The sequence below is a fragment of the Empidonax traillii genome, unplaced genomic scaffold (genome assembly GCF_003031625.1).
Source record: "Empidonax traillii isolate 1590-97213 ecotype Southwest subspecies unplaced genomic scaffold, ASM303162v1 scaffold50:size1795014, whole genome shotgun sequence".
Lineage (NCBI taxonomy): Eukaryota > Metazoa > Chordata > Aves > Passeriformes > Tyrannidae > Empidonax > Empidonax traillii.
The window spans coordinates 999,432-1,024,837 of record NW_020955243.1 but is presented as its reverse complement, the minus strand read 5'-3'; the positions used below and the strand labels follow the sequence as shown (position 1 = coordinate 1,024,837).

At 45.0% G+C, this 25,406-nt stretch overlaps 1 protein-coding gene across 4 annotated transcripts; it reads left to right on the top strand.

The window, feature by feature from the left end:
- Positions 1 to 1,450: 1,450 nt before the first annotated feature.
- PRKAA2 (protein kinase AMP-activated catalytic subunit alpha 2) lies at positions 1,451 to 25,149 on the top strand. Of its 4 annotated transcripts, none has more exons than XR_003570680.1 (10): positions 1,451 to 1,579; positions 8,018 to 8,159; positions 10,066 to 10,159; positions 11,497 to 11,641; positions 12,513 to 12,600; positions 15,139 to 15,363; positions 16,685 to 17,189; positions 18,903 to 19,029; positions 19,253 to 23,683; positions 23,803 to 25,149. XR_003570680.1 is itself a non-coding variant. In XM_027879071.1 (10 exons), the coding sequence occupies exons 1-9, from the start codon at positions 1,486 to 1,488 to the stop codon at positions 19,489 to 19,491; spliced, it is 1,659 nt and encodes a 552-aa protein (XP_027734872.1). In that variant the 5' UTR covers positions 1,451 to 1,485; the 3' UTR covers positions 19,492 to 19,526; positions 23,581 to 25,149. The 4 variants fall into 4 exon arrangements, 3 of the variants coding, with proteins under 3 accessions (XP_027734872.1, XP_027734871.1, XP_027734870.1); XM_027879071.1 differs by having other exon boundaries at positions 19,253 to 19,526; positions 23,581 to 25,149; XM_027879070.1 differs by having other exon boundaries at positions 19,253 to 19,526; positions 20,525 to 25,149.
- The last annotated feature ends 257 nt before the right edge of the window (positions 25,150 to 25,406 follow it).

The window sequence follows — 25,406 nt, the reverse complement described above, 5'->3', positions numbered from 1 at the left end:
CCAGGCAGGTCCTGACACCCACTACCCACCCCACAATGACCCTTCTCTTCTATGTGACACTTCTTTTCTGGCCCTTCAGCCCACATCCCAATCATTCCAAACCACATCCCCCCTCCCTCCCTACTCCTCCGCCTGCCCATGTTTCTCCACTATGATCTGTCCCTCCTACTCACACACCTTGTCACCCAGCCCAAGGTACAGCTGAGCCTTGGAGGGTGCATGCAAAGCCATGCTTCCTACTCCCAGCATCCCTCCTGTGGGAATGTGTTCTTTGGGGCAAAGCAACTTCCTTGGCTGATGCCACTCCAAGTACAGTGTCACCAAGAAGAGGAATCAACCCAAGGAAGGAGCGTCAAAAGTAGGGCGTACCCAAAAGACAGTGTCACCCGCTGATGGTTGCATCCCCAGGTAGGTGTGACATCCCTCACAGCCCGGGGACAGTGCACCCTGAGGACAGTGTGCCCCTCCGGTGGCTATCACTCCAAGAAGAGTGTCACTCTCAGGCACGTGCTTTCCAAGGAGGATACCACCTCTAAGCAGGTGCACCCCAGAGATGGCACACTATAGGGAAGGTTCCACCCAAGCAGAGTCTACTGCAAGCAGGATGTGTTCCAAGGGCTGTCACTCTTAGGCAGCTGCACCCCTCCAGGCAGGTGTCACTCCAAGGAGGGTGCTACCAGTAGCCCTCTGACACGTGCCATCCCAAGCTTAGCACACCACAAGGAAGGCACACCTAAAGGAGGGTGCACTCCAAGAACTATGTCCTCATCAGGCAGGTGTACCCCCAAGGAGGGTTTAACCTAAGGGTGCTTTCACCCCAAGGAGGATGTCTCTCCAGGTAGGTGTGTGTCAGGGAGGGTTTATCCTAAGGACAGTGTCACCCAAGGAGGATGTCACGCCCAGGCAGGTGCACCCCAAACCGGATGCACCCCAAGGAGCACTGAAACCCCACAGGGTGCACCAGAAGATGGGCACGCACCGAGGGTGTCACCTCTGGCTGATGCTGCACTAAAGAGGTGTCACCCCAGGCAGGTGCACAGCACATAGGACGTATCCCAAGGACCGTGTCACCTGAGGAAGGTGACACTTCCCGGCAGATGTTGCTCCAAATGGTAGTCAACCCAGGCAGGTGCGCAGCACGGAGGGTGTACCCCAAGAACAGTGCAACCCTAAATAGGTGTCACCCGCAGGCAGGTGTGCGGCACGGAGGGTGCACTCCGAGGTACAGCGCCACTCGAGGAGGGTATCACCCGCAGGCAGGTGCCGCCCTAAAAGAGTGTCACTGCCGGCAGGTGCACCCGGAGCCAAAGAGGTCTCCCCATCCCCACCCCCCTTCCCACCTGGCCCGGGCGGAGGGCGCGCCCCTCCCCGCCCCCGCGCTCCGGGCCGTGCCCGGCGCTCCCCGCCCCGCCGCTCCCGCCGCTCCCGCCCGCCGAGCCGCGCCGGTCCGCCCTGTGCATTGTGGTCCGGCGGCGGGGGGCGAACATGGCCGAGAAGCAGAAGCACGATGGGCGAGTGAAGATCGGCCACTACGTGCTGGGGGACACTCTGGGGGTCGGCACCTTCGGCAAAGTCAAGAGCTGAGTACCGCGGCCGCGGGCGGGGCCCCCTCGCCGCTGCCTCCCGCCTCCTTCCTCCGCGCTCCCGCGGCCTCCGAGCCCGCATCCCCTGCCCTCCCTTCCCCTCGGCGGCTCCCCCGCCGCGCCGGGGCCGCGCAGCATCCCTGGGGGGCGGCGGGGGGCGAGCGGCTGGCGGAGCCTCCGCGAGGGGCACGGGCTGGGAGGCGGCCGCTTCCCGGGGTGGGGATGACAGGGGTGGTGGGAGATGCAGCCCTTGCCCCTCGGTAGCGCGGGCTGTCACAGCCGCGGGTGCTGCGAGCACGACCCACCAAAACTTTACTCCCGCGCTGGGAGGGAGGTGATGGGAAGGCTGGACCGCACACCGGGCGCTGCCGGCATCCTGCCCCTCCGACCCGGGGTCGCGGTCCTCGCTGCGCCTTCCCTTTCCAGGGGACGGCAGGTGCTTCGGGTGGGCGTGAGGAGTCGGGATCGAATGGGGTTTGTGCTGCCGCCGCTCCGAACATCGCCCCGGGGAGAGAGCGGCGCCCCGGTAGCCTGGGAGCGCCTCCGGCAGCGGGCGGGGATGGAGGGGTCGGGTCGGGCAGGGATGACAGAGGTCGGGTTGTTCAGCCTGGAGAAGAGAAGGCTCTAGGAAACGTTAGAGCACCTTTCAGTGCCTAAAGGGGCTGTAAGAGAGCTGGAGAGGGACTTCTGACAGGGTGTGCAGTGACGGGATAAGGGGGACTGGCTTCGCACTGACAGAGGGCAGGATTAGATGGGATATTGGGAAGGAATTCTTGACTGTGAAGGCGGTAAGGCACTGGCACAAGTTGCCCAGAGAAATTGTGCATGCCCCATCCCTGGAGGTGTCCAAGGCCAGGTTGGATGGAGCCTTGAGCAACCTGGTCTAGTGGAAGGTGTCCTTGCCCATGGCAGGGGGTTTTGTTTGAGATGATATTTAAGGTCCCTTCCAACCCAAACCATTCCAGGATGGTAGGATGGAGGAATCATGTTGGGTTGAGGCTCCACACAAGAATTTTTTGGTCAGTCATATCAGAGCAGCCAACTCACATTTTGAAGGTACCAGTTTTGCTTTATCTGACTGTAAGGTTTGTGAATATTCACATTTCTTTCTCCTGTGAGTCCTGCCATTACATTCAAATTTTATTTTTACATCAAGATATCAAAAAAACCCAAACCAAAACAAAAGAACAGCAAAATTCACTAAGCAGTAATGGATAGCTGTCTTTCCCAGTAGGAAATGGGTTTAGCTTGAGCCAGGGGAGCAGCTGTCCCACTTGGTGTCCCCCACCCTGTTGGGATGTGGCTGGATAAAGGGGTGATGTGCCTGCACTCAGAGACTGGAGTTTTAAAATAAACTGAAACTGACAGCAGTGGAAAGAAACCACCACAACCACTGGAGCTAAATCCACCTGTGACCATTAATCAGGGCCCTAAAAATATATTGCTCTGTTTAATCCCAAACCAAAAATTTACTGACTAAAGAATTACTGGAATAAATACTTCTAACAGTAAAGACCATTTAAATCTATACTAGCAGACCTCAAAAATTGCTCCAAAGGCAGACCAAATTAAACCCACCAACAAGACTTATTGTCCTTAACGAGCACAAGTATCCCTCACCCCACCTGTGACTCGACTTTGTTAAAAACTGGCAGTTTCCAAAGAAACATTTCAAATAACATGAAACAGATTTCTTAGCTCAAAATCTTTTATAGATGAGTAGTATCCTTTACATACTTTTTCGTTAATGTTTGCCTACAACTGGCAGGTGAAATTTGTACTTGAGATTGGAAACTGAGATGAAGAAATGAAATGTCCTATTTATACAAAATTTTAGCATTTTAATTTAAATGAGCTTTAGAAAAACTTATGTTCACATGAGAAAAGTAAAGAGGTTTTTGCCTGATTGATTCAAGTGTTGTGTGTGTTGTGTATAATAATTACTTTTTCAGAAAGAAGGCAGGTGCCATCAGTGACATTTCCTGTTGCTGATGTGTTTTCTTCAAACTCTGCCTTGCACAAGCTTTTGTTTGAGGCACTTTTTCCTGCCTTACTCCTCAAGGTTAATGAATCATAATTTACTACTTTTAAGGACTACTGTTATTAAGGAAATTAAAAAAAAATGACAGTTTTTTTAGGTAGGGTTTAGTGACATTGGCTACTAACCAGAACTTGAATTTGTGGGTGAAGCTGAAGTGACTTTGAGCCATCAGAAACCAGAGATGTGACAGAAAAGGTCCCTGCCCCCTGTTGGGATGTTTCTTCTGGCTCAGCACTGTCTGGGTCATCAGGGAACTGATCCTCCTAAAAACTACCTGAACACTGCAAGAAACTATTTGCTTTAGGCCTATTCAGTTTCTTGATCTCATTTACAGAAAGTCCACACAAGTCATGGAAGAGAGGAAATAGGTTGGCAGATGAGAATAAGATTTTGGTGATAATACTGACATTCCAGCTGGAAATGGTGATGAGGATACAGCATCTGTTAGAAGAGAGGAATGTGTCAGGAGCTGATGTGGTGAATGGATAGGAGGTCTCATTCCAAGGATCAACATTATTACATAGGATTTTGCCAAGTATAGTTATTTTCCCTGTCCTCCAGGCCAAAGGTTAGATTAATTTGCAGAAATAGAACTGTAGAGAAGATCTTGGATGTTGAGTTTAGCAAAACATTGAAGGAAGGAGGTGGCATCTCCTCCACTGGGGGTTGGTAAGAACAGATTAGGCAACCTGTGCTTGTCATGAGTATGTTCCACCCTGCGAGTCCCCAGGAGCTCTCTCTGACCACAGCCGTCACACAATGAGGTTCACAATGGATGCAGCTTGGAGAGAGCTTCAGTCAAAATCCAGTGAAGTAACTCAAACATAGTTCCATGTGGTGCCATGCATGACATCCCCAGGGGCCTTCGTGGTTTCTTACCCACACTTATTTGCCACCAAGGCGACCAGTTTGTGGTCCCTCAAGGACTGGCAGTGCTTGGGTTATGTTTACGTTGGTTGTGATGACACCTCCATGGCCTTCAATTGGTATCAGATCCCGTTTTCCCAGGCACTGTAGCGTTGCTGCTGAAGGACAAGCCTTGTGTCAGAGGAGTGATAAACTAAAGGAGACTGAGCAGATAAAGGAAAGGGAGAGGAAGGGTGATATAACGTATGAACAAGTGCCACTGGGACAGAATTAATACAGCTTTGCTAAATATATGGTTTAGACGGATTCCATTTTTAACTTTGGGTTGAGATAAGTGCCAGCACAGCTGATAGGAGTTTTCTCTCCCCTTCATAAACTTTTACATTACCCTGAAGCATTTGCAAAAGTTAAAAAACATACTGTAAAGAAACATGCTGTCAAGGGTTTTTAATTGTTATCTGTGCTTGTGGTACTATAATCACTATTCCTCCTCGGTTTTTCTCCTATGAAAATAAGTAAAGGAGAAGAGTTTTCTCTCCAAAACTAATTCTATTATATCTCTTCCCTTTGTAAGAGCATCTGATGCTGAAGTGTTCTTGTCACACAATCACACACGTGAGCAGATAGGGTAGCAGAAAAGGACACTCACACTGTGTCCTGTTTGGTGCTGTATTTTGGAGTTTAGGGTCAGTATTGCCACCTGACCCTTATGGCTGTTTGGGATTTTTTGCTGCTCCTCATTTCAGTGTTGAATCCATCTCCTCTGCTCACCCCAGCGGAGTCCTAGTTGCTAGTTTTAAGCTCTGGTGGAGCTTACCTGAGTCCCTGTCACTAAAAGACAAGACATGCTCAATCCCCTCTCTAATGCTGCTGCTCAGCCCTCCCTCCTCCACTGGGCTTTTAATCCAGGGAGGGAGCGAGGAGGCTTTTTCACCACCAACCAAGGCCACCCTTGCTCACCCTTGGAGTGAGAAGACGAACCCAGAGGAGCTGCACAAGCATCCTCTTCCATGTCTGTGGGAAACATGGGACCTGCCACTGCTGGGTGATCCTGGGGCCAGATCATCCCACCAGTGTGCTCCAGTGTATGGAATCAGACAGTGACTTTGTGAGCAGAGAGAAGATTGTCCTTACTGCCCATGTCTAAATTCTAGCAACTGCAGGCTGCAGCCAGAGAGACCTCAAAGGCTTAAAAGTCTACTACCACATAGGAAATTGTGTTCTCTCTTTGTCTCTCTCTCTTGGTGTTCAAGGAGGCTTAACAAGTCTCTGGGGACAGAAACAATAATATCTCTGTATCTTTGCTTACTGTAAGCAAAAGATGGATTACAAAATAGACTGTTTATTTTTAATTATTAATGTATTTGTGCTAGCAAACCTTTGTGGAGTTACACATTGTGTGTCACGGATGGAAAGGGGATGAACTATTTGGCAATAGTATTAAAAACAGTAATTATTCATTCCAGGCATGGTAATTTTTTTCCCCTCAAGTGTATAATAAAAATTTTTCAAAGCATATGCTGAAGTAAGGCCAGAAAGGGTTGTCCTGAAACAAAGGTGGCAGAAATCAAAGTTTTTGTCCTTGTTCAGTGATAAACCTCTTTGCTTTGCTGTTCCTCAGTTTTCCAACTTGTGGCTTAGTGTGTTATAGTTCTTTAATGGAGCTGAATTAATCAGGGGCAGCTTTCAAAGTAGTTTTTTTTTTTTTTGTGCTCCCAGGAAAGAAAGAGCTATAGTTGACCTAATGAAATACTACTGGGGAAAGACTTGATCTTGAAGATGTCATGCTGAAGTTGTCTTGCACCTTTCTGTCATGCTTCCCCAGTCTTCTCAGTGTAACGTATACTGTGCATATACCCTGACAGCCTTGGCAAAGAGAGATCAGTGCCCTTTATAAGACTACTCTTGGCACAACTTTCAGAGAACTGCTTGCAGGGAATGAAGAGGCTGTATCCCAGCCCTCCTGCAAGCTCCCATGAGCATAGTTTTGTACCCCTTGCACACGTGCTGTTGTGCGGACCCTTGCTTCAGCAGAGCCTCCCTGCCATGGGGACAACCCCAGCACTGCCCTGCTCTCTTCTCTCTAAGGATACACCAGGGTAAAGGCCTCCTTGGACTATTTACAGCCCTCTCCTTGCACTGCACAAGAGGAATTATCTGCCTCCTCCAGCCCTCAGCTAATCCCTAAATTGCATCTATACTGCAAAGCTGAGTTTATTTTCATTTCATCTAGTAGTTTTAAGTATTACGAGGAAAAAAATGGACATGCAAAGTGGTGCTTTAATTTTCAAGGGCAGTAAAGTGTTTTATTTTTAGGATGCTCTTACTGAGGAAAGAATCTCTGGCAGGTCTTATCTGGTGGCTAATAATAGTGACCTGGTGTGCCCTGAGCGGTGCCGGCGCTGCTGCCCTGCCCTTCTCACACCGTTTACTTCTGATCAGCTCATTAGAGCCTCCAAAATTACAGGCTCTAATAATGTAATAACAAGGTTTGCTCATGCTAATTAACTCCTTGAGCTCTGTGTTATTACTAGAAGGGTAACGTTCATAATTAGAGAGCACAAATATTTACTGTAAGCAGGTTTTCTGCGCAGCCTTTAGGAAACCATCCATATGTCACCATTTTAATATCACATTAGAAAATACTGAGAATGGGTAGCTCATGGACAAAGAACCTTTTTCAGATATAAACATCCAACTGACAGTTTTCAAGCAACTTCAATATAAATCTTGCTTCCTAGGGGCTTTTTATTTTTTTGTGTAGTCTGTTTATTGATAACAAATGGATCACATGCTGAATTCATTTCACTCTATTAAGTACAATTCCCCCAATGACAGTGGTACTGCTCCCAGTTTGTGGTTACGGTTTGTCCCTGAACACGGGAGATAAGTATCAGCATCTCAGTGAACTAAGTGCATTTTATGAAACCCCATATTGAAGTTTGAATCTTTCCTAAAAGCAGAATTTGCTCCTGCAGTCCAGCAGCGTTCCTGCAGCTTGTCATCAAACCAAGGAGCACGCTTGAGGAAGTATAAATAGAAATTCATTTTAGTAATGCAAATCCTGCAGTCCTATTTTGGGCAGGGAAAATCCCTATATAATTTTTTTAAAAAGAAGTATGATGGTCTAGTTTTAAGACCGAGTTTATTAGGGATTTAGTCAACCAGTGTGTTACAGTGGAGATTCTCCTCTGCCTTTTAAATATATGCTTCTGATTAATCTAGCTTTTACATGCTATAAATCCTTGCAAATTAGCTCAGGGTATGACCTCCTCCAGTAACTCACTCTGTTTTATTTACTGGAGTGTTTTTGGCAGATAAGTCCCCTCTATTCTGTATTTTATGACTCCACTGGGAAAACAATGAAGTGAAGAGACAAAACACAATTTTAAAATATTTCACACCCTCATCTTTTGCCTTTTTCCCTTCAGGAGTGGCTTTTTGCTTATAAATCACAGTGTGCTAAACTGCTGGCATGACTCTTGCTTCACTGTTTAGTGACTTTGCAATGCTCTCTTTCTAATAGTTGGCGAACACCAGCTGACAGGGCACAAAGTAGCAGTAAAAATACTGAACAGACAGAAAATCCGCAGCCTGGATGTGGTTGGGAAGATCAAACGAGAAATTCAAAACCTGAAACTCTTCCGGCACCCTCACATTATCAAATTGTAAGTACCCTTTCAGCTTAGTTCTCTGTCTACAAAGGCCTCTCATATGCAGTTGACTTCATTTCAGGAGGTGGCTTAGAATAGTAAAAAATGTATTTTGTTGAGTTTTTGCATGTTGGAATATGCACTAGCACAGACTGCCCAGAGAAGCTGTGGCTGCCCCATCCCTGGAAGTGTTCAAGGCCAAGGTTGGATGGTGTTTTAAATAGCCTGGTCTGGTGGAAGATGTCCCTGCCCAAGGCAGGGGAGTTGAAACGAGATGGTCTTTAATGTCCCTTCCAACCCAAACCATTTTATGATTCCCTGAATTGCAGCATGGTCAGGCTCACAGAGTGAAGCCTTGGCCTACAGTCAATAGGATTTATGTTTTAATGGACTGATTATCCAGAGCTTAAAAGAGCATTTTTAAAAAATTTATTATTCAGACGTAAGTTTTCAAAGTCCTCACTTTGATCAACCTGAGTTTAAGTTGTAAATCAGCACCTGCACTCCAGCTCTGGGATTCCTTCTCAATCCCCAGTTTGTGCAGCCAGTCCACATTAATGAGGCACTTGATAATATCTTTGGCATTTCTATAAAAGAAAGCTGTTGAATGGTAACTCTAAGGATAAGTTGACATTTAGGTCAGCTTTAAAACTGGCGTGGGATACAGCAAATACCTGGGACTTAAGAGGCAAGGGAAAACAAATTCTCCCTACAGTTAAATAACTAACCATGCAGCAACTGTTGACTTTAGAGTAACTTCACAGTTCCATGGATTTACTGGAGAACAGATTGGTATTATTTCATGAGAAAGTCAGCAAGACTCCTCAGCTGTGTATCCAGCGTCCTGCAAGTTAAGCCCTGTTCACACATTTGCCAAAGTATTAAAACCTAAAAATTAAACCTAGTTTGGCAATTTCAGTATCCTGTGGTACACATTGCAATTGTGGAATACAGTGATAAAGAACATAGGTGAGGAGGATACTGTGGTCTTTCAATAACTTAAAATGCATATAAAAGAGATATTTGGGCAATTAACAGTAACTTAGATGTCTGGCCCCAAAGCTCTCTAGAAAAATGAGATTGATGCTGTTGATCTTTGTGGAACTGTCACATGTTCCCTTGCTGACCTCTGAAAATTGTTTGAAATCAGTTTGTTTCAAATTACAACCCAGCTGTAAAAATGCATGAAATTCATTTGTGGGGAAAAGAAAAAAAAAGTCAACAATAAAACAATCTGAAAGAAAAGAGAGGGAGGTCTCAGCTGGTGCTGCTATGAATTCCTGGGGCTGCATTGACCTCAGCTGATCACTGGCAGTTTATTCCAGCTGGGACACTGAAATGCCCTTGCAGCGCTCAGGGATCATTTTGAATGAAAATGGAGAATAAATTTGCAAGTCAAAGGTGATACTTGGTTTTTTTTTTTTTTCCACATTCTAGAATATAGAGGGATTTACATTTGAAAAATAACTTTTTTGGGGTCTCATCTTTGTTTCTGGACCTGTCCAAAAGAGGCTTCTTAGAGTTCTTCTTTATCCTTGATATGAGGGAAACCAGATGTACCCTCTTCCTGTCCCCAGCTAACCAAGCTTTCATTTCTAAAGCTGTTGATGCAAATCTTACCCAAAATGGAAATTTGAAAGTCAAGACAGTCCTAAATGTAGTAAGATTGCCTAGCAGAGATTTCAGAGGATTATTAAAAAGGTTGAAGGGAAATCACAGGTCTTTAAAAGAGGTCCTTTCACAGACAAGTGAAAGATTATACTGGAAATAAGAGATGGCTTTTCAGAAATAGAAAGCATTTAGAAATGCAAGATCCAAATAAATGCTTATTCCAAGCGTTGATGTAAAGTTAATAATCTGTTTAGAAGCCTTTCCCTGTTCTTAATTATATATTTTTCCAAATCCACTTGTGTTTTTGAAGGTACCAGGTCATCAGCACACCAACAGACTTCTTCATGGTCATGGAATATGTATCTGGTGGGGAATTATTTGATTACATCTGTAAGCACGGACGTGTAAGTGCCAGTACCATGTCAGTCCAAACACTTGTGTGGGAAGAGGATGATGTTTAGAAGCAAAACTACTGCTAAGGGGAACACAGCTAAGGTTAAGGCCCAAAATAGAAGTTGCTTCACAGCAATCCCATCTGGAGCGTCTCGTACCCGGCTCGCACTAAAGTTGTGTGTGAGTTTTTGCAACGTTGTCTGGTGTATTTCCATACTCAAACCAAAATATCCAAGGTAACGTGTTGCTTAGTGAAAATATTTGGAAAACTTGCTTATTTTTGTAAATTTTAGCTCTGGGTTGCCTGTCAAAGCCCCCACGGTTCAGCAACAAATTTAAGGCATTGGAGAGGAAGACTACTCAGTGTGGTCTCCACCCCAGTCATTCCCCTCTCCCAGAGCCCCCCTTGGCTCCATGTCAGGTTCTTTGAAGACTTTTTAAGGATGTGGCTTATCTGAACAACGTTTTCAAATGCCAATAATCTGACTGGGTATAAATCACCCAAAGTGTAGATGGAGCCCATGAACTGCGATATTATGGTTACAGAGAAAATCACTGGTGTCTGCTCCATGGGCATCCTTGTAGGCAGGGAGCATTTTCAGGGCAAGGAGATAAAAATGGGCTGAAATGGACATCCAGAATAAGTCTTCAGGTGAAGGATCAGCCCATCACACATTTCCTCTCTGTACTACAAAATCAATACATATGCAGTGCAGTGCAGTGGTTGATGGAGCTGACTGTACTTACTTTTGTATGTACAGTTCTGATTTCTTGCACATTTTACAAACCTAGATCTTTTCAGTTACTAATTTGGATCCTTTCTGAACTTTTCTGTTCAGAAAATCAATTTTTCATGAAGGGAGTCTTTCAGAATTCATCAGTAAAAATAATCAGTCATTTTAAATATAATTTCTCTAATGTAGTGTGTACAACTTCATAGCTTATTTAACTACATAGCTAACTAAAATCATCACAATATTTCACCTTCAGCTCTTGTTTCCAAAGCCATCTGTCCATGAGGAATTGCTCCCAGCAACATCCTCTGTGGTGCTTTGTCCAGTCTGGATCTGCAGGCCATTGTCTAATAGGTGCCACCTTTAAGTTCTTCCTGATAGCTTACCTAAATTGAAGTTTCACATTTCATCTCTAGGCTGTGTCTTTTACAAACACTAATACACTATAAAGCACAAGGGTGAGAAATCTGCTTTATTTGCTACTTCTGGTCGCAGGCACGCTGTCATTTTCTCTCTGCACCCTGGAACGTTTTGGCTCCTTGCTAAGTCAAACCTTCCCCTGCCAGCTCTGCAGGCAGACCAGCCTTCAGGGCTGTTTCCCTTTGCGCCCGCAGGTTGAAGAGGCAGAAGCTCGACGCCTTTTCCAGCAGATTCTCTCGGCGGTGGATTACTGCCACAGACACATGGTTGTCCACCGAGACCTGAAACCAGAGAATGTGCTGCTGGACGCACACATGAATGCAAAGATAGCTGATTTTGGTATGTGACCCCAGCAGCATTCCAGGAGCGCAGCCAGCCCCGCGGTGCTTGCTGGAGCGTGTCGGTGTAGCGCTCCTTACAAAACCCAGAGCCTGCTTCCCTAACCACCACCAGTTGCTCTACCTGAAAAGCCCACAGTTATAAACACTGGCCTTTTTGCAAAGACAGGGATTTCTTATTGTAGGCTGCTTCTGTACTGGCACGCAGAGTGGAGCAGCGAAGTAATTTGTAAATCTTTGCTATGTTTTAGTATAATCACCTAACATAAAGATTTAGCTAATTTATGTTTAAGACAGACTCTGTGCAGTTAATCCAGGGTGACCTGGCTGTGTGTGTTTATTTTCATGCATGTTCTCAGTACATTTGGCCATGTGCTCTTGGCCTCACTTTATTTTACAACGAGCAGAAACAGGAGTCTCTAAGTGGCATTACTGATTGAAATCCATTAAAATACCCAGGCTACCCTCTCTGTCCTGGTGAGTCCTTTCTAGCAGTGATAAATCCTTCTGAAGATTAACTCATTTCACAGCTCCACCTAATTCCCATAAAAAGTAACTGCTCTGGGATGAATTATGTCTCTTTTCCTCTGTGCTCTGGGATTTGCAGCATAGAGAAGTAAAATTAGCCTGGAGTGAATATTCCTTTGTTGGGAGGGGAAAAAAAACCAATAATGACAATAATGATGATGGTGATAATAGTAATAATAATAATATGCAAACCAGCTTGAAGTAGTCTATCTAAATTATGTCAACAGTTCCCCTCCAAATTTCCCCCTCCATTTGCTATACCTCTCCCCCTCTGTGCACCAGGAGTCCTCTGTGCCTGGACCTTCAGATCAAATATCAGTATGTAATAAACATCTTGTTTTTAGGATTGTCCAACATGATGTCAGATGGTGAATTTCTACGCACCAGCTGTGGTTCCCCAAATTATGCAGCCCCTGAAGTAATCTCTGGCAGGTAAGACATTCCATTTCTAATCAGAGCTTATGTAAGCACATGGACTTTAAATTTGTTCTTGGCATTGAAAAAAGCTTTGCAAATTTAGTAAAAGCAGCTGAGTCCTTCCAGCCTGGATTTTATGTTTGGTTGAATCTACAGGCAAAGATCTGAAAGTTTTTTTGGTTGTTTTATTTCTCAATAACTGTAATAGCAAACCATGTTTTGCTAAAGGTATTTACTTTGGAGGGATTATTAATACCAGATGTTGACTGTTTATATTAATTAAAGAGGGTGAAAATTGCTCTTTGGATGCAGATACAGAGGTTCCAGATGGTAAGGCTTTTCCAGGCCACCCCCTCCTCTCCTGCTCACCTGTGATATAAAACACAGCATTAATGAGGAAAACCATTCACTAACAGAAGGACCAGGAAGATATTTAATCACTTTAATCACTGTTGAAACTCTTGCATTGCAAATACTTGTCTTCTGGTTCCTTAAGCTAGGGTTTGGTCATGGCAGTAGGTTCAACCACTGGAGTTTTGTTTTGAACGGATGAATTGAATTGACAAACCTCCAGTGTGGTTGCATCCCTCAGTGTGCAACATCTGTACAGCACATGGAGTGTTAAACACACTCCACAAGGTTGAATTGGACTTTTATGTGTTGATACAATAGTGTTACCTCCTATATTTTATTGTCAGGAAGAGAAATTACTTAGAATGTACATATTTCACTAATTCTCTCCATAATAGCATAGCAAGGATTGCAAATACAGACTTTCAGATTTTCAGTTTTCTGTATGGTCCTTCAAACTGCCCATTTTTGCCCCCTATCTTTGAAGTGCCCTTTGCATGAGCATTCCTTTTCCTAATTCAGTGTTCTTTTTGCCTATAATTGTAGCTTTTAAATGCAACATTTTGTTCAGAGTGTGTTTGCTGTGATTATCATTATTTTATCCCTGTTTACACCACTGCAAGTGTTGGCAGAGTATCCTAGGAATTAGAATAGCATCCAAAAACCTGTTTTGACTACAGCTTTATGTGTGAAATCAAGTAAATCCTCATTGTCAAGAGGGGGACAAAGCCAGAAACTCTACTGGGATTCCAAAAAAAATATTAATATTATTTCCATGTCCTTTTCAATAAAGGCCAAGACACGTTTTTTTTGTTTGTATAAGAGACAAGGCACATGGCAGATTAGCAAGAAGGATTTAGTCCCTGTGTGCAGAGGCTGATCATTCCATGGGTACAGGCAATACAGCTTAATAACAACAAAAGTAAGAAAGAAAACCAAAACCAAGCCTACATGTTGGACATTTTCATTGGCTACAGCTGCATCCCTTCAGGATTGGTCCTACTTACAGTGGGATCAGTATCAGGGATGCCAGAGTTTCACACTCCCGGTTAATGTGCCAAGATACCCTCTTCTCAGAGCTATAGCAGCGTGTGAGAGCTGCATTTGGGAGGGAAGGGCATGATCCACTCTTCCTGCCTTGCTGATAGGTGTCTGGGGCAGGGGAGAGCTGAGTCTGGCTCCTGCTGCCTTTCCTTGTAGTGCACAAAAACAGTAGAGCATGACAGCTCGCGTTTCAGAGTCGTAAAAGTGCATCTCACTTGGGTCTAAAAGTCCAAAAGACTGTTCAGGCAGTGCAGTTATCAGCAAAAGAATCAGGCTTCTGATCTGTGGGAATCAGGCATGGAGGCAGGACTGAGAGGGCATCTAGCTAATGATCTGCCTTTCCAAAATGACTTTGCTGCTGTCCCTGGCCAGGAAAGTCTCACCCTTGGCAAAAAGACCTGCCTTTTTGGGGGTGTTCAGAAAATGGTTGTGTGCATGACCAATGCTCTTACTACACTGTTGTGTCTTCAGCAGTGCTTTTCAGAAGGAGCAAGTGCAGGATGCTGAGGTTTCATGAAGAGACTTCTGTATTTCCATTTCAACTTCTGTATTTTGGTAGGGTTTCACAGCCCCAGGGTAAGCGCTGCCTCCCAAAATCTCTGAGAAAGCATCAGTTGTAGCAAAAAGAGAGAAGCAAATTGAACAAGCAGCAGCAAATCCTGTGTATTTGGGGTGTCCCTACTTGGTGATGCCAGGGAGCACATTAGCAGCTTGTCGGAAGCGGCAGCACTTGCATACCAGCACGCAAACTTCCACCAAAAATAAACACTCAGAGATAGAGTATCTGCTGCTCTTTGATCTGCCTTGTTGAATGAACAGAATTTTCTGTCTGAGCCCTTGGAGCAAAGGAGCAAACAGCCTGGCAGAGTTCTTGGAAATGTAGGGTTTGGCTTTTTGGAGAGTTTGGTGGAGGCAGGAGTGTACATGGCTGTCCAGAGAAGTGTGGCCAGCCAGTGCCAGCTCTGCCATGTCATTTCCCTGGGTAATTTTTGCTTAGACAGGTTTGGTCGAGGGGAACCACACGAGCAGCCCCAGGGTGTGCTGCAGGTCTGTCCCTGTGGAACTGGCAGGGGGTGCCCAGCTCATCCAGTGGGATCTGCACCCTAACTAAGGAGAGGATGGGACTAACACATTTCTCCTGCCCTTGCCCCTATGCAGGCTGTATGCTGGCCCAGAGGTGGACATCTGGAGCTGTGGTGTTATCCTCTATGCCCTTCTCTGTGGCACTCTGCCTTTTGACGACGAGCACGTCCCCACCCTCTTCAAGAAGATTCGGGGAGGTGTGTTCTACATCCCTGAATACCTCAACCGCTCCGTTGCCACTCTCCTCATGCACATGCTGCAGGTTGACCCCCTCAAGCGAGCAACTATCAAGGACATCAGGTCAGCTCGGGTGGGCTGGGGTGGGCTGGCTGCCTTTGGGGGGCTCTGGTGGCAGGGGTCACCTGCTGGCAGGTGGGCAGGGTGGTTTACAGGAGTAGTCAGGTAATCCAGATGGTTTTTGTCCCAAGTAATTCAAGGAGAAGTCCTACACCCTTCTGTGATGCTGGAGAGTTGGGTGCTACTGGCTGGCAGTGGGTGATGAATTCATATATATTTTATATATGTATATATATATTTCTATATAAAATAGCCTCAAAAATCTCCTAATAGCACTTAGCAAAACCAGCTATAGCGTGGAATAAGCCTAAGAACTTAATATCCACCAGCTGTTTTTCATTATTTTATGTCAGGACCACCTCCTTCTTAGGTAGTTCAGAATAAGAGGGTAATCATTGTACTTACTATCTGTCCAATAAAAAAGGAGGAGAAACACAAGAATTGCTAACTTAATCCATAAATATTTTGTATAATTTAAAATGTAAGCAAATGGTTCATCTTTAAATACAGTGTAGTATTTTTGTGTAGTCAATGAGCACAGTGTCCATGAACCTTTTATGTGCATGCATCACTGTGGAAATTCCAAGTAAAGGGAACAGTTGGGCTCTTAAGCAGATATTTTTGTCTGCAGAGATCATTAAAAGTTCATGGCTGCTAGTAGCACTTCAAAATTCTCACAGTCTGAGCCATTTTGGAAACATTTTGTAAAACTGAAGCCTGATATACATTTTATGAAATTTATAGTAATCATTACATCTAGCTGGTGTGCTAAGCTTACACATAAATGTTTCTAGGACTTTCAGGCTTAGGTTTTTAGGTTTTTAATGCATTTTCAATGCATGGCCTTAATTTTACCCTTCAAGTAAAACCATGTGAACTGCTCTTTTTTTATTCCTTAATTCCTTAAAACTAGAGGATTTGATTGCATGTTAAAGCAGCAGCACGTATGGTGAGATTACTGTTGAGACATGGAACATACAGACAAGGCACTACTGCATGGCTTTTAGACACTTAATTATATTAGACTTCATTGTAAATTGGTGGGAAATGGGTACCTGGATATCTTTGATGCTCTGTATCTCTGTCAGATCCATGGGAATCTGAAAGTGTGAGAATCTCCTAAGTGCTGAGGTTGTACTTCAAAGCCCAGTGAGCAGAGTGTCTTTGCTGTTCCAGTACTGGGGAGACTGTGCAGGGCTGTGTTGAGCTCCCCTGTTGGCAGCTGAGGATGAGTCTTGCCTAGAGCCAGTGAGGGACTGGTGGCAGTGGTTGCCTCATCTTGCCTCACACAGAGCTCACGGTGGCTCCTCTCTGCATTCCCTAGGGAACATGAGTGGTTTAAGGAGGAGCTGCCCAGTTACCTGTTCCCAGAGGACCCTTCTTACGATGCCACCGTCATCGATGACGACGCGGTTCGGGAAGTGTGCGAGAAGTTTGAGTGCACAGAGTCGGAGGTGATGAACAGCCTGTACAGCGGTGACCCTCAGGACCAGCTGGCAGTGGCTTATCACCTCGTCATCGACAACAGGAGGATCATGAACCAGGCCAGCGAGTTCTACCTCGCCTCCAGCCCCCCCACCGGCTCCTTCATGGACGACAGTGCCATGCACATCCCTCCAGGGGTGAAGCCGCACCCCGAGCGGATGCCACCGTTGATAGCGGACAGCCCCAAGGCGCGATGTCCTCTGGATGCCCTCAACACCACAAAGCCAAAACCCCTCACTGTCAAAAAGGCCAAGTGGCACCTGGGAATCCGCAGCCAGAGCAAACCCTATGACATTATGGCCGAGGTGTACCGGGCTATGAAACAGCTGGACTTTGAGTGGAAGGTAGGGAGTGCTGGTGCTCTGTGGTGCTTTTCATCATTTTCTTACTATCTGAATTGCTCAGGGAGGCTTATAAGTGTGGTTACTACCTCACCTGTTTCTAAATAAATGCCCACACCTTGCAATCATCCTGCTATTTCTTGTTAATAGAGACACAATTAAGAGTGCCAACTGTGCTTCAGTGCTTGTGGTGTTTATTTAGGGCGTGAAATAAGAGTTTTCTTTCTGAGTGCTGTAAGCCTTTGGCTGGAAAGATGATTCTGCCTCGTTTAGCTGTGGGGATAAGAGGAGCTGTTCACATTTCTAATTTTAGTGGCTAATTCCTTGCGAGGTCATCTTGAGTTCTTCTGAGGAAAGGAACTCTCATTATTTCTGCCTGGTCCTGTCAGCCTGTGTGCTGAAATGGCACAGTATTCATCTTCCTTAAAGATGCACAGATAAAGGGCAGGGGGCCTTTGAGGCAGGATTTGTATCATTGAGTGTGTCTTTTCCTCGATGGAGATGGAGTGGTGCTTGTGGACAGATGTGCTTTCAGACCCATACTGCTTCCTCAGTTTGGGGCTCAGCTTCTTGATTTAAACCCAGACGTTTTAGTTAACAGTACTCACTCCAGGTATTTCTCCAGAGCTACACGTTTAGTCACAGTTTTTTTCAAAGTTGGAATAATTAATCCCTGCGTTAGCCCTGAATATCTGCTGATGAGCCTGATTCCCTAAATCTTGGTGTAGCCCCTCAGGTGAGCTCTCCTGACTTGTGGGCCTTTCACAGCAGCCTCGTGCGAGCATCAGGAGGAAGGTAAGGAGAATTTCAGCCCAGATCTTCATCACCGGAGGAATTACCCTCCTCGCTCCAGGACCCAAGCCTTGTACAGTGTGTCACTGTGCTGCTTCTTTATAGCCTCCTGTCTCCTCCTTATTTTTTGACAATATGACATCTTTAAAGCCAAGTAGCTCCCAGAAACCTAATTTCACTGCACCAGCCAGGAGATGGACTGTTGCCAGGTCCACCAGCCAGACATTTGTTAGCTGCATGGTTACAGAGAGTGAACAAAACTCCTGTATTTCTGGTACAGCTGCACAAACCAAGTCAGCCCAACGTCTTTGTGTAGGCAGTGGAGATTATTTCATAGGAGGAGGTTTCACAATAGTCTTTCCCCTGCTAGGAATAACTTCAGATGTGACTCTTCATCAGAATAGCTTTCCCATCCACGCAGTTGGTTCATAAATGTAGCGCAGAGAAAAGATCTCATTGTAAATGAGAGGAAGCAGATTGGGAGGTGGGAAGCAGCAAGGAAAAATACGCAGCTTGAGGCTGATCCACAAACACTGGATTTAGCTGTGCTGATGGGAGAGGTCGCTCTGCTCAGCTTGCTCTGGTTTCATGGACACTGTCCTTGTATGTCGGTCCATGAGGGGATTTTTTGGCTCATATGGCTATGGCTGGTGGTGAGGGAGGAGCAAACTTCAGTTTGGTGCCTGGCAGATGGGTCACAGCAGCTTTGTCTGCCAGCAGCTGGTGAATCAGAGCCCTAAAAGCATTTTTAAAGATAGGAAGAAATAGGAAATGAAGCCATTTGCTTAATTTTGTCAGCACTGTTCTTCCTAGAAACTGTGTTTTTCCCAGAACATGTACTGCCTGTGTTTAGAGAGAATAAGGAAAGAAATGTTCTTCTTGCTGCCTTGAATCTTACTCCTGAAAGCAGGTTTCCCATTGCAGGTGGTAAACGCCTACCACCTGAGGGTGCGCCGCAAGAACCCGGTGACGGGCAACTACGTGAAGATGAGCCTGCAGCTCTACCAGGTGGACAACCGCAGCTATCTCCTGGACTTCAAAAGCATCGATGGTAGGTAGGAAACGGTGCAGTGGGAGATGTGAAACACGTAGAACGGCAGGGTTGGAAGTTTAAAAACCACTCTCTGCATTTTGAAGTGCTTATGCAGCTGTTTCAAGTCAGCGAAAGCCCTTTTGATTTATTTGTCTCAACTACTGTTAGTAGTCCCTTACCAAACCTGTGATGCAGATGCCAAATGAACTTCACTTTTTTTTTTTTTTTTTGATTTTTCCAGATGAGGCGATGGAGCAGAGGTCAGGTTCTTCCACGCCGCAGCGCTCCTGCTCCGCTGCTGGCTTGCACCGTCCAAGGCTGAGCATCGATGCTGCCGCATCCACTGAGTGCCAGTCCCTGATGGGCTCCCTGAGTGGCTCCTTCGTCGGCAGCATCCCCTCGGTGGCCCCACGCCTGGGCAGCCACACAATGGACTTCTTCGAGATGTGTGCCAGCCTGATCATGGCCCTGGCTCGCTGATGGGTGCTGGCGAGGCACCAGTCCCTCCGCACACGGTATTGCACTGTGAGGATCTGGTCTGACTTGTCCGTCCCTTGTTTCTTTTGCTTCATTGTTCCTCCTCTGCCCCCTTACCACTCCACTGTCTGTGGCATAGAGCCAGGCCCAGACCCAAAACATGGTCCCCTCTAACAAGGCACTGAGGAAATTAAGAAAACTTCATTTCACTCCTTGTGCTTGGTGAAATGTATCCAGTACCCCTTTTTTATCCCTAGTGAACCCAATGGGAAATGTTGGCGTGGCTGTAAAGTAGCAAATGTATCACTGAGTTTTTGGAAAAGCCTCCCCCCTGGTTCATCCTGAGTTAATGGAGCCATGCCCAAGCTTCCTGCAATGCAGACAGTGTGCTGCGAGGTCAGTTTCCATGTTGCTGTGCAGAGCAGGGGCATGATGGGCTGGGCCAGGTCAGAGGGATGGACCAGGAGCTGCCTGAAATGGAGCTGAGGGGTAATGAAGTAGCTCTGCAGGTTCACACCAGGGTGTAACCTCTGGTTACACTTTTCTCCCAAAAGTAGCAGCTACTTAGATGTTCTGCATTAGTGCAATATGACTTCTTTCCCCTCTTCTCTCCCCTCCCCTCTAAAGATGGGGAGGGAAAGTGGGATGTGCAAAGGTCCTGTTGCAAAAATGCCATGGAAAAGTCTCCATATATCAAGGCTTTGCAGAGGAGTGTCCCTAAGGTGCTTTATTTCCTCTAAGAGTTCCGGACAGCACTGACCTGCTCAGTTCGGAGCTGAAGGCAGCTTGCCTTTTTTCCAGCTCTTAATCCCCATACCCATCCAAACCCCCCACCCTCCCCACTGCACCACCCATCTCCAGGGGCTGAATTCCAGGCAGGGTTCAGGTGAGCCACCAATGGAGGGCACGATGCCAATCACTCACCCAAGAACCCAGTGCTTTGCCCACAATTTGCGTAAGGGTGGGATCATCACTGCCGGGCGAGAGCCGGCAGCATCGCACAGCTCCAAAGCATTTACGTCTCACCTTTCTGTAGGAAACCTCTGCCTGCTGTCACCACCCTAAAATCACTGCCAAATCTGCCTTCCCTCCCTCCCCTGCTCACCTCTTCGTGCTGCCAGAGACTTGCTTTTCATGCCGAAGGGCTCTCCTGTCCTGCTGCTGCCCACTGGACTGTGACCTTCACCACTCTGCTGATAAGGCAGGGATATCCATATCCAGAGTTTTACTGTTTCTTTACTACTGGCTATCTGAAGGATAGGATATTTTTTTTTTTTAAGACAAACTACTGGGATTTTTAAGGTTAAATTCTTGTTATTCAAGGGTAAACCTGAAAGCATGTGAGACTTCTTTGTTTAAAAGAATTATTTTTATTACTCAGGCTTAATCTAATGGGCAGCGTTGGCATCTGCTTGGCTTTGCCATGGTATTTAATTCCATTTGCTTGATTGCAAACTAATAGTCTAATCAGTCAAGGAAAAAATGCTTTATGAAAATTTTGCCAAAAAAATCCTGGGTGGAGGGTTTGGTTTTGATGTTTGTTTGGGGTTTTTTTTTGTGTTCTGTTTTAAGAAACAAAGCAAAGAACTTTTGCTGGTCCCAGGTATACAGTCATTCAACTTGAAAAAAAATTAATCCATCTTTTTGATAGCTTCTTATGACCCTTTGAGGGTTTTTGCTAGTTTTTTTTGTACAGTTGCACTTTAATTTATACTTTTCTGCCAGTTTCTATGAGAAGCAAGGAAGAGAACAACACATTAAGCCTTTTTTACAAATCATTTAAGGTAATCAAGACAAATATGGGATATTTTTGCCATCTACTGGCAGTTAAATGGACATTTTCAGCTTGAAGTCCCTTTTTTTAAAAAACACAAAATTGCCTTACTTTTGTTACAGATTGTGCTTGAGTTCTTGCTAACGTGACTTAAATTTTTCCAGAAGTTGCACAAAATAGAAAGCTTCCAAAAAAAAAAAAAATTAGTTTTGCTGTTGAGCTCTTGAACATTAAATCCAACCCAGCAGTGGGTGGATTATAAACCCACAGCAGAACAGTTTTGTTTTTAAAAGAAATAGTGGAAATATTTGTAGTTCTCCTAGGTTTTGTAATGAGCCTTTTAGTATATTATGATTATTAAATAAATACTCTGGGGTGGAGGATGGCTTTGGTGCTGTGTCTGGTGGCTGTCAGATGATGTTTCTCCAGTGCTGTGGTGTGAGTGGGTCATACCTGGCAAGGATGGACAGTCCAGACTCTGCATGCAAAAAAAATTACCCACCCCAGAGCCAAAGCTGAGCAGCACCCAGCCCTTTAACAGCTTTTGGATCACAGAATATTCTGAGTTGGAAAGGACCCAGAAGGATCAATGCTGAGACAAGAGCAAACAGCCCTAAATGATTTTGGGTGTTGGAGATAAGCCCCTTTGGAAAGGAGCACAAGAGAGCAGCTGAGCAGCCATAGGGACAGACATTCATTTCCATCCGGGAAACAGTTACAAGTAAAATGTATTTGGAATGTAAAAGGCTTTTTAAATCTTTACTCCCAACTGAGCATCTTGCCAAATTGCTTGTCCTGGAAACACCTGTAGCTCTCTTGATAAGGGGCTGGTGCGTTAAAATCTGGAGCTCAGAAGCAGGTAGATTTACAGATGTCTTTTTTTAAAATTGACTCTTGTCCTCTGGGATTTTCTACCCAGCAGAACTAATAGTATTAAACAGCAGCAAATGCCCCTGGGAGGAAGTAAGTGCTTCCTGGAGGCAGGTGGGATTTCTAGGTGGTCGAATAAGCCCTTGTGGCACTTGGCATCTTCTCAGAGCCATGCATACATTAACTCCTATTTGGATCTGCAAAACCAGTCCTGCCTGGAAGGCAGTAGGAGTTACTCAGTTTTACATATGGAGAGACACAAAGAGATGAAGCAGCTTGCTTGCTAAGTGTCAGCAGAGGCAGAGGAGTGAGTAGGACTGATGGAAGTACCTCCTCAAAGAACACATCGGATTGAACTGTCCCTTACAGCCTTACCTAAATCCATGCTGCACTTTGAAATACTCCTGAGAACTTTAACTTTTTTTTTTTATTATTTATTTTACCTTCAAATAGGCTGTTTTCTGTTCCCCAGCTGCAAAGAAGCTGCTGACCTCGAGTTACATTTTCCAGAGGAAAAGTTTAACTTTTACACTGTTACACTGTGGTCAGCTCTTTTGAGTTATGCTGGTACATGCACAAGCATCGGGAAAAGCAGGGTAGACGTTATTTGAACTACAAAAACTTGAATTAATCCAAGTGCAATTCTTCAGAAGCCACTGGACAGCTGTGCTTTGCAAGCCACAAACTCACCCAAACTTTGCTTCAGCCTGAGAGGGAGAGAGACAAAATGCAAAGGATCTGGATTTCAGATAGGCTCTAGCAGTAACCTCCAGCTCCTGGATTAATTAGTTCAGAAATAGCTTGTATTGTTCTTGTTGGAAAAGATATATGTACACACACACACATATATATGTATAAAATGTAAGTAGCATCCCTGTTATTGACCTCTCAGCTTTCTTACCCAGCAGGGTAGGTGTGTGCCCTGGACAACTGCCATCACACACACTAATCCCGGCATGCAAGAGGACCTGGAGAAAAGGGATGCTATTTTTACACCCTCTTTTAGGTAAAGCCCATGAGTAGCTTAGCTGACCCCATTGGACCCAACATGGCCTCGTCTGGGGATGGAAGGAGAGGCGGCATCAGGAGCCATGAGTATCCTGCCCTTCCACCCTCCCCAGCCAAAGCCCTGGTGCTAAAGGGGTTTGGGGTAGGTTTATTTTTGGGAGTTGGAGCTGAGCAGGTGAAGGCAGTGGGATATTTTTTTTCTCTTAATGGGTCAGAAATGCATCTTCAGCTGCGTGTCCAGTTTAAGCATTTCACAAGGTGTGTACAAGCACAGGGTTATATATATGGCAGTATTGTAAAAAAATGCATCAGCTGGTTAGTATCTGTTGTATATACATTTTTGCATGTGGTTATAATGGCATTCATATTGGAATAGAGGAATTTTGAACAAAATAACCATTCTGTCTACTCCTTTTCATTTTACTGCTCTTTGCCATCAGTGTGCACCCCCCTGTAGAAGGAAGAGAGACCTGTGTGCAGGACATGCAATCGTGCCTTCGACATACATTAGAACTGCTGGAAGTCGCAGCTTTATTTCACGAGGTGCACAATTTCCCCAGCTCATGCAGAATTCCCCCCGGTGAGACATGCAGGCCGTGTTTCTGAATACTTGAAGTACCAACCATTTGTTGTGCAATTATTTGGCTTCACCCTTTTATTAGCTGAGAGGAGAGAGGGAAGAAGAATCACACATCTGGATGAGCCAGACAAATCCCTGCTCCAGCTCCTGCAGTGTTTTCCTAGAAAGTTTTAGGCTCTAGTTTTGTTCCAGGTATATGATGTACGTACTAGAGTCGCCTTTCTTAAGGTGTTACATTGGTATGGGCTTTCCATTTAGTGTTTTCCTTTGGCTTCCTTAGCCCTTCCCTTATATATCCCTTTTCATCATTTACTTATAAAACAAGCAACAGCTTCTTGTAATTCTGAATTTCCAGTCTGCCTCCCGGCCATGGAGTTAATTCATCCAGAGGTACCTCACTCCCATGCCCGAGAGATGAACTGGTTTTCAGAATTCCCACATTACACCTGTTGATGGAACAGTGACTTTTGCAGAGAGCACACCTGGTATTCGATGCACAGATCTTTGCTCATTTTGATCATGAAAATTACGAGAACTGGACTGTATATCAGACCTCTACCTGCAAGCACGAGTACACTTTTGGTGTTACAAAAATCTGTTTTCGACAAAAGCCTTGAAGTTCCTGCTGAAGCTGCCTTAATTTAAAAATCACAGTTTATTTGTAAGATTCATCTCTGGTTGTTTTTTTGTTTTTTTTGTTTTTTTTTTTTTTTTTACAGTTTGGAAATAGTTAATTTATCCTCATCACAAAGCTGTGAAGTAGATACTGTAGACATGGTAATATTTATTCTCGTTGCTGAAAGCATGTTCTGTATCATGTTATATTCACGTGTTTTGTACCTCAATGCATTTGTTTTGGTTTTTTTTCTTTTAGAGCACAAAGCAAAACTGAATCCCAGGATAATTGTAGTGTGCATGGCCCAGCTTTTGGGCAAACAAATTTCAGCTCTATGACAGAGATGAATGGTATTAGTCCACTGCAGTTTTTTTATTCATACTCTAAGGAGTATTTATGATTTATAATATTATGTATTTATATGAATATTTTCGTTAAAAATAATGAACTTTTAAAAGCTCTAAGCATCCCTTCAAACATATAATTAACATGAAACTCAGAAAAAAAACACCCGAGCTCTATAATTACTCCATTCTTCTTGGTATTTTCTATTTTGTCAACTCAGAGACTGGAGAAGGTTTTGTTTTCAGATTCATGGCTTTACTACTTCCAGAAGTAGCTGTTGTGGAAGGGCCCAGAGCCTAGGTTCAGTTTTGTCCTTTGTGCATTAGATAATCACAATGAAGCCTTTTTCCTTCCATTTATGGTGTGGAAAGTGTTTCTCGGTGTACTGCACTGCATGTGATAGCTGTCTCCATGGTTGACATTTGCACTTTAATAAACTCAGAGATGAAAAGAGATAAAAGCAGCAAATCCTTAAAATTTTCTTATTTCACAGTGCCTTTTTGTGGACTGGAGTTGGCTGTTAAGAGTTTCTCTCCTGAGATCCTTGCACATCCCAACTGTGGGATCATGGATGCCCTGAAGGCTTGGGGGGGTGGTGCAAAGGGGCAGGAACGGGAATCAGAATATACATATGAACAATTTAAACAGCTCCCCCAACCCAAAATACATGCCAGGAGCCAGGCCTGAAGGTTTTCCAGCAGAGCTGATGCATTAGTCTGTGCTGA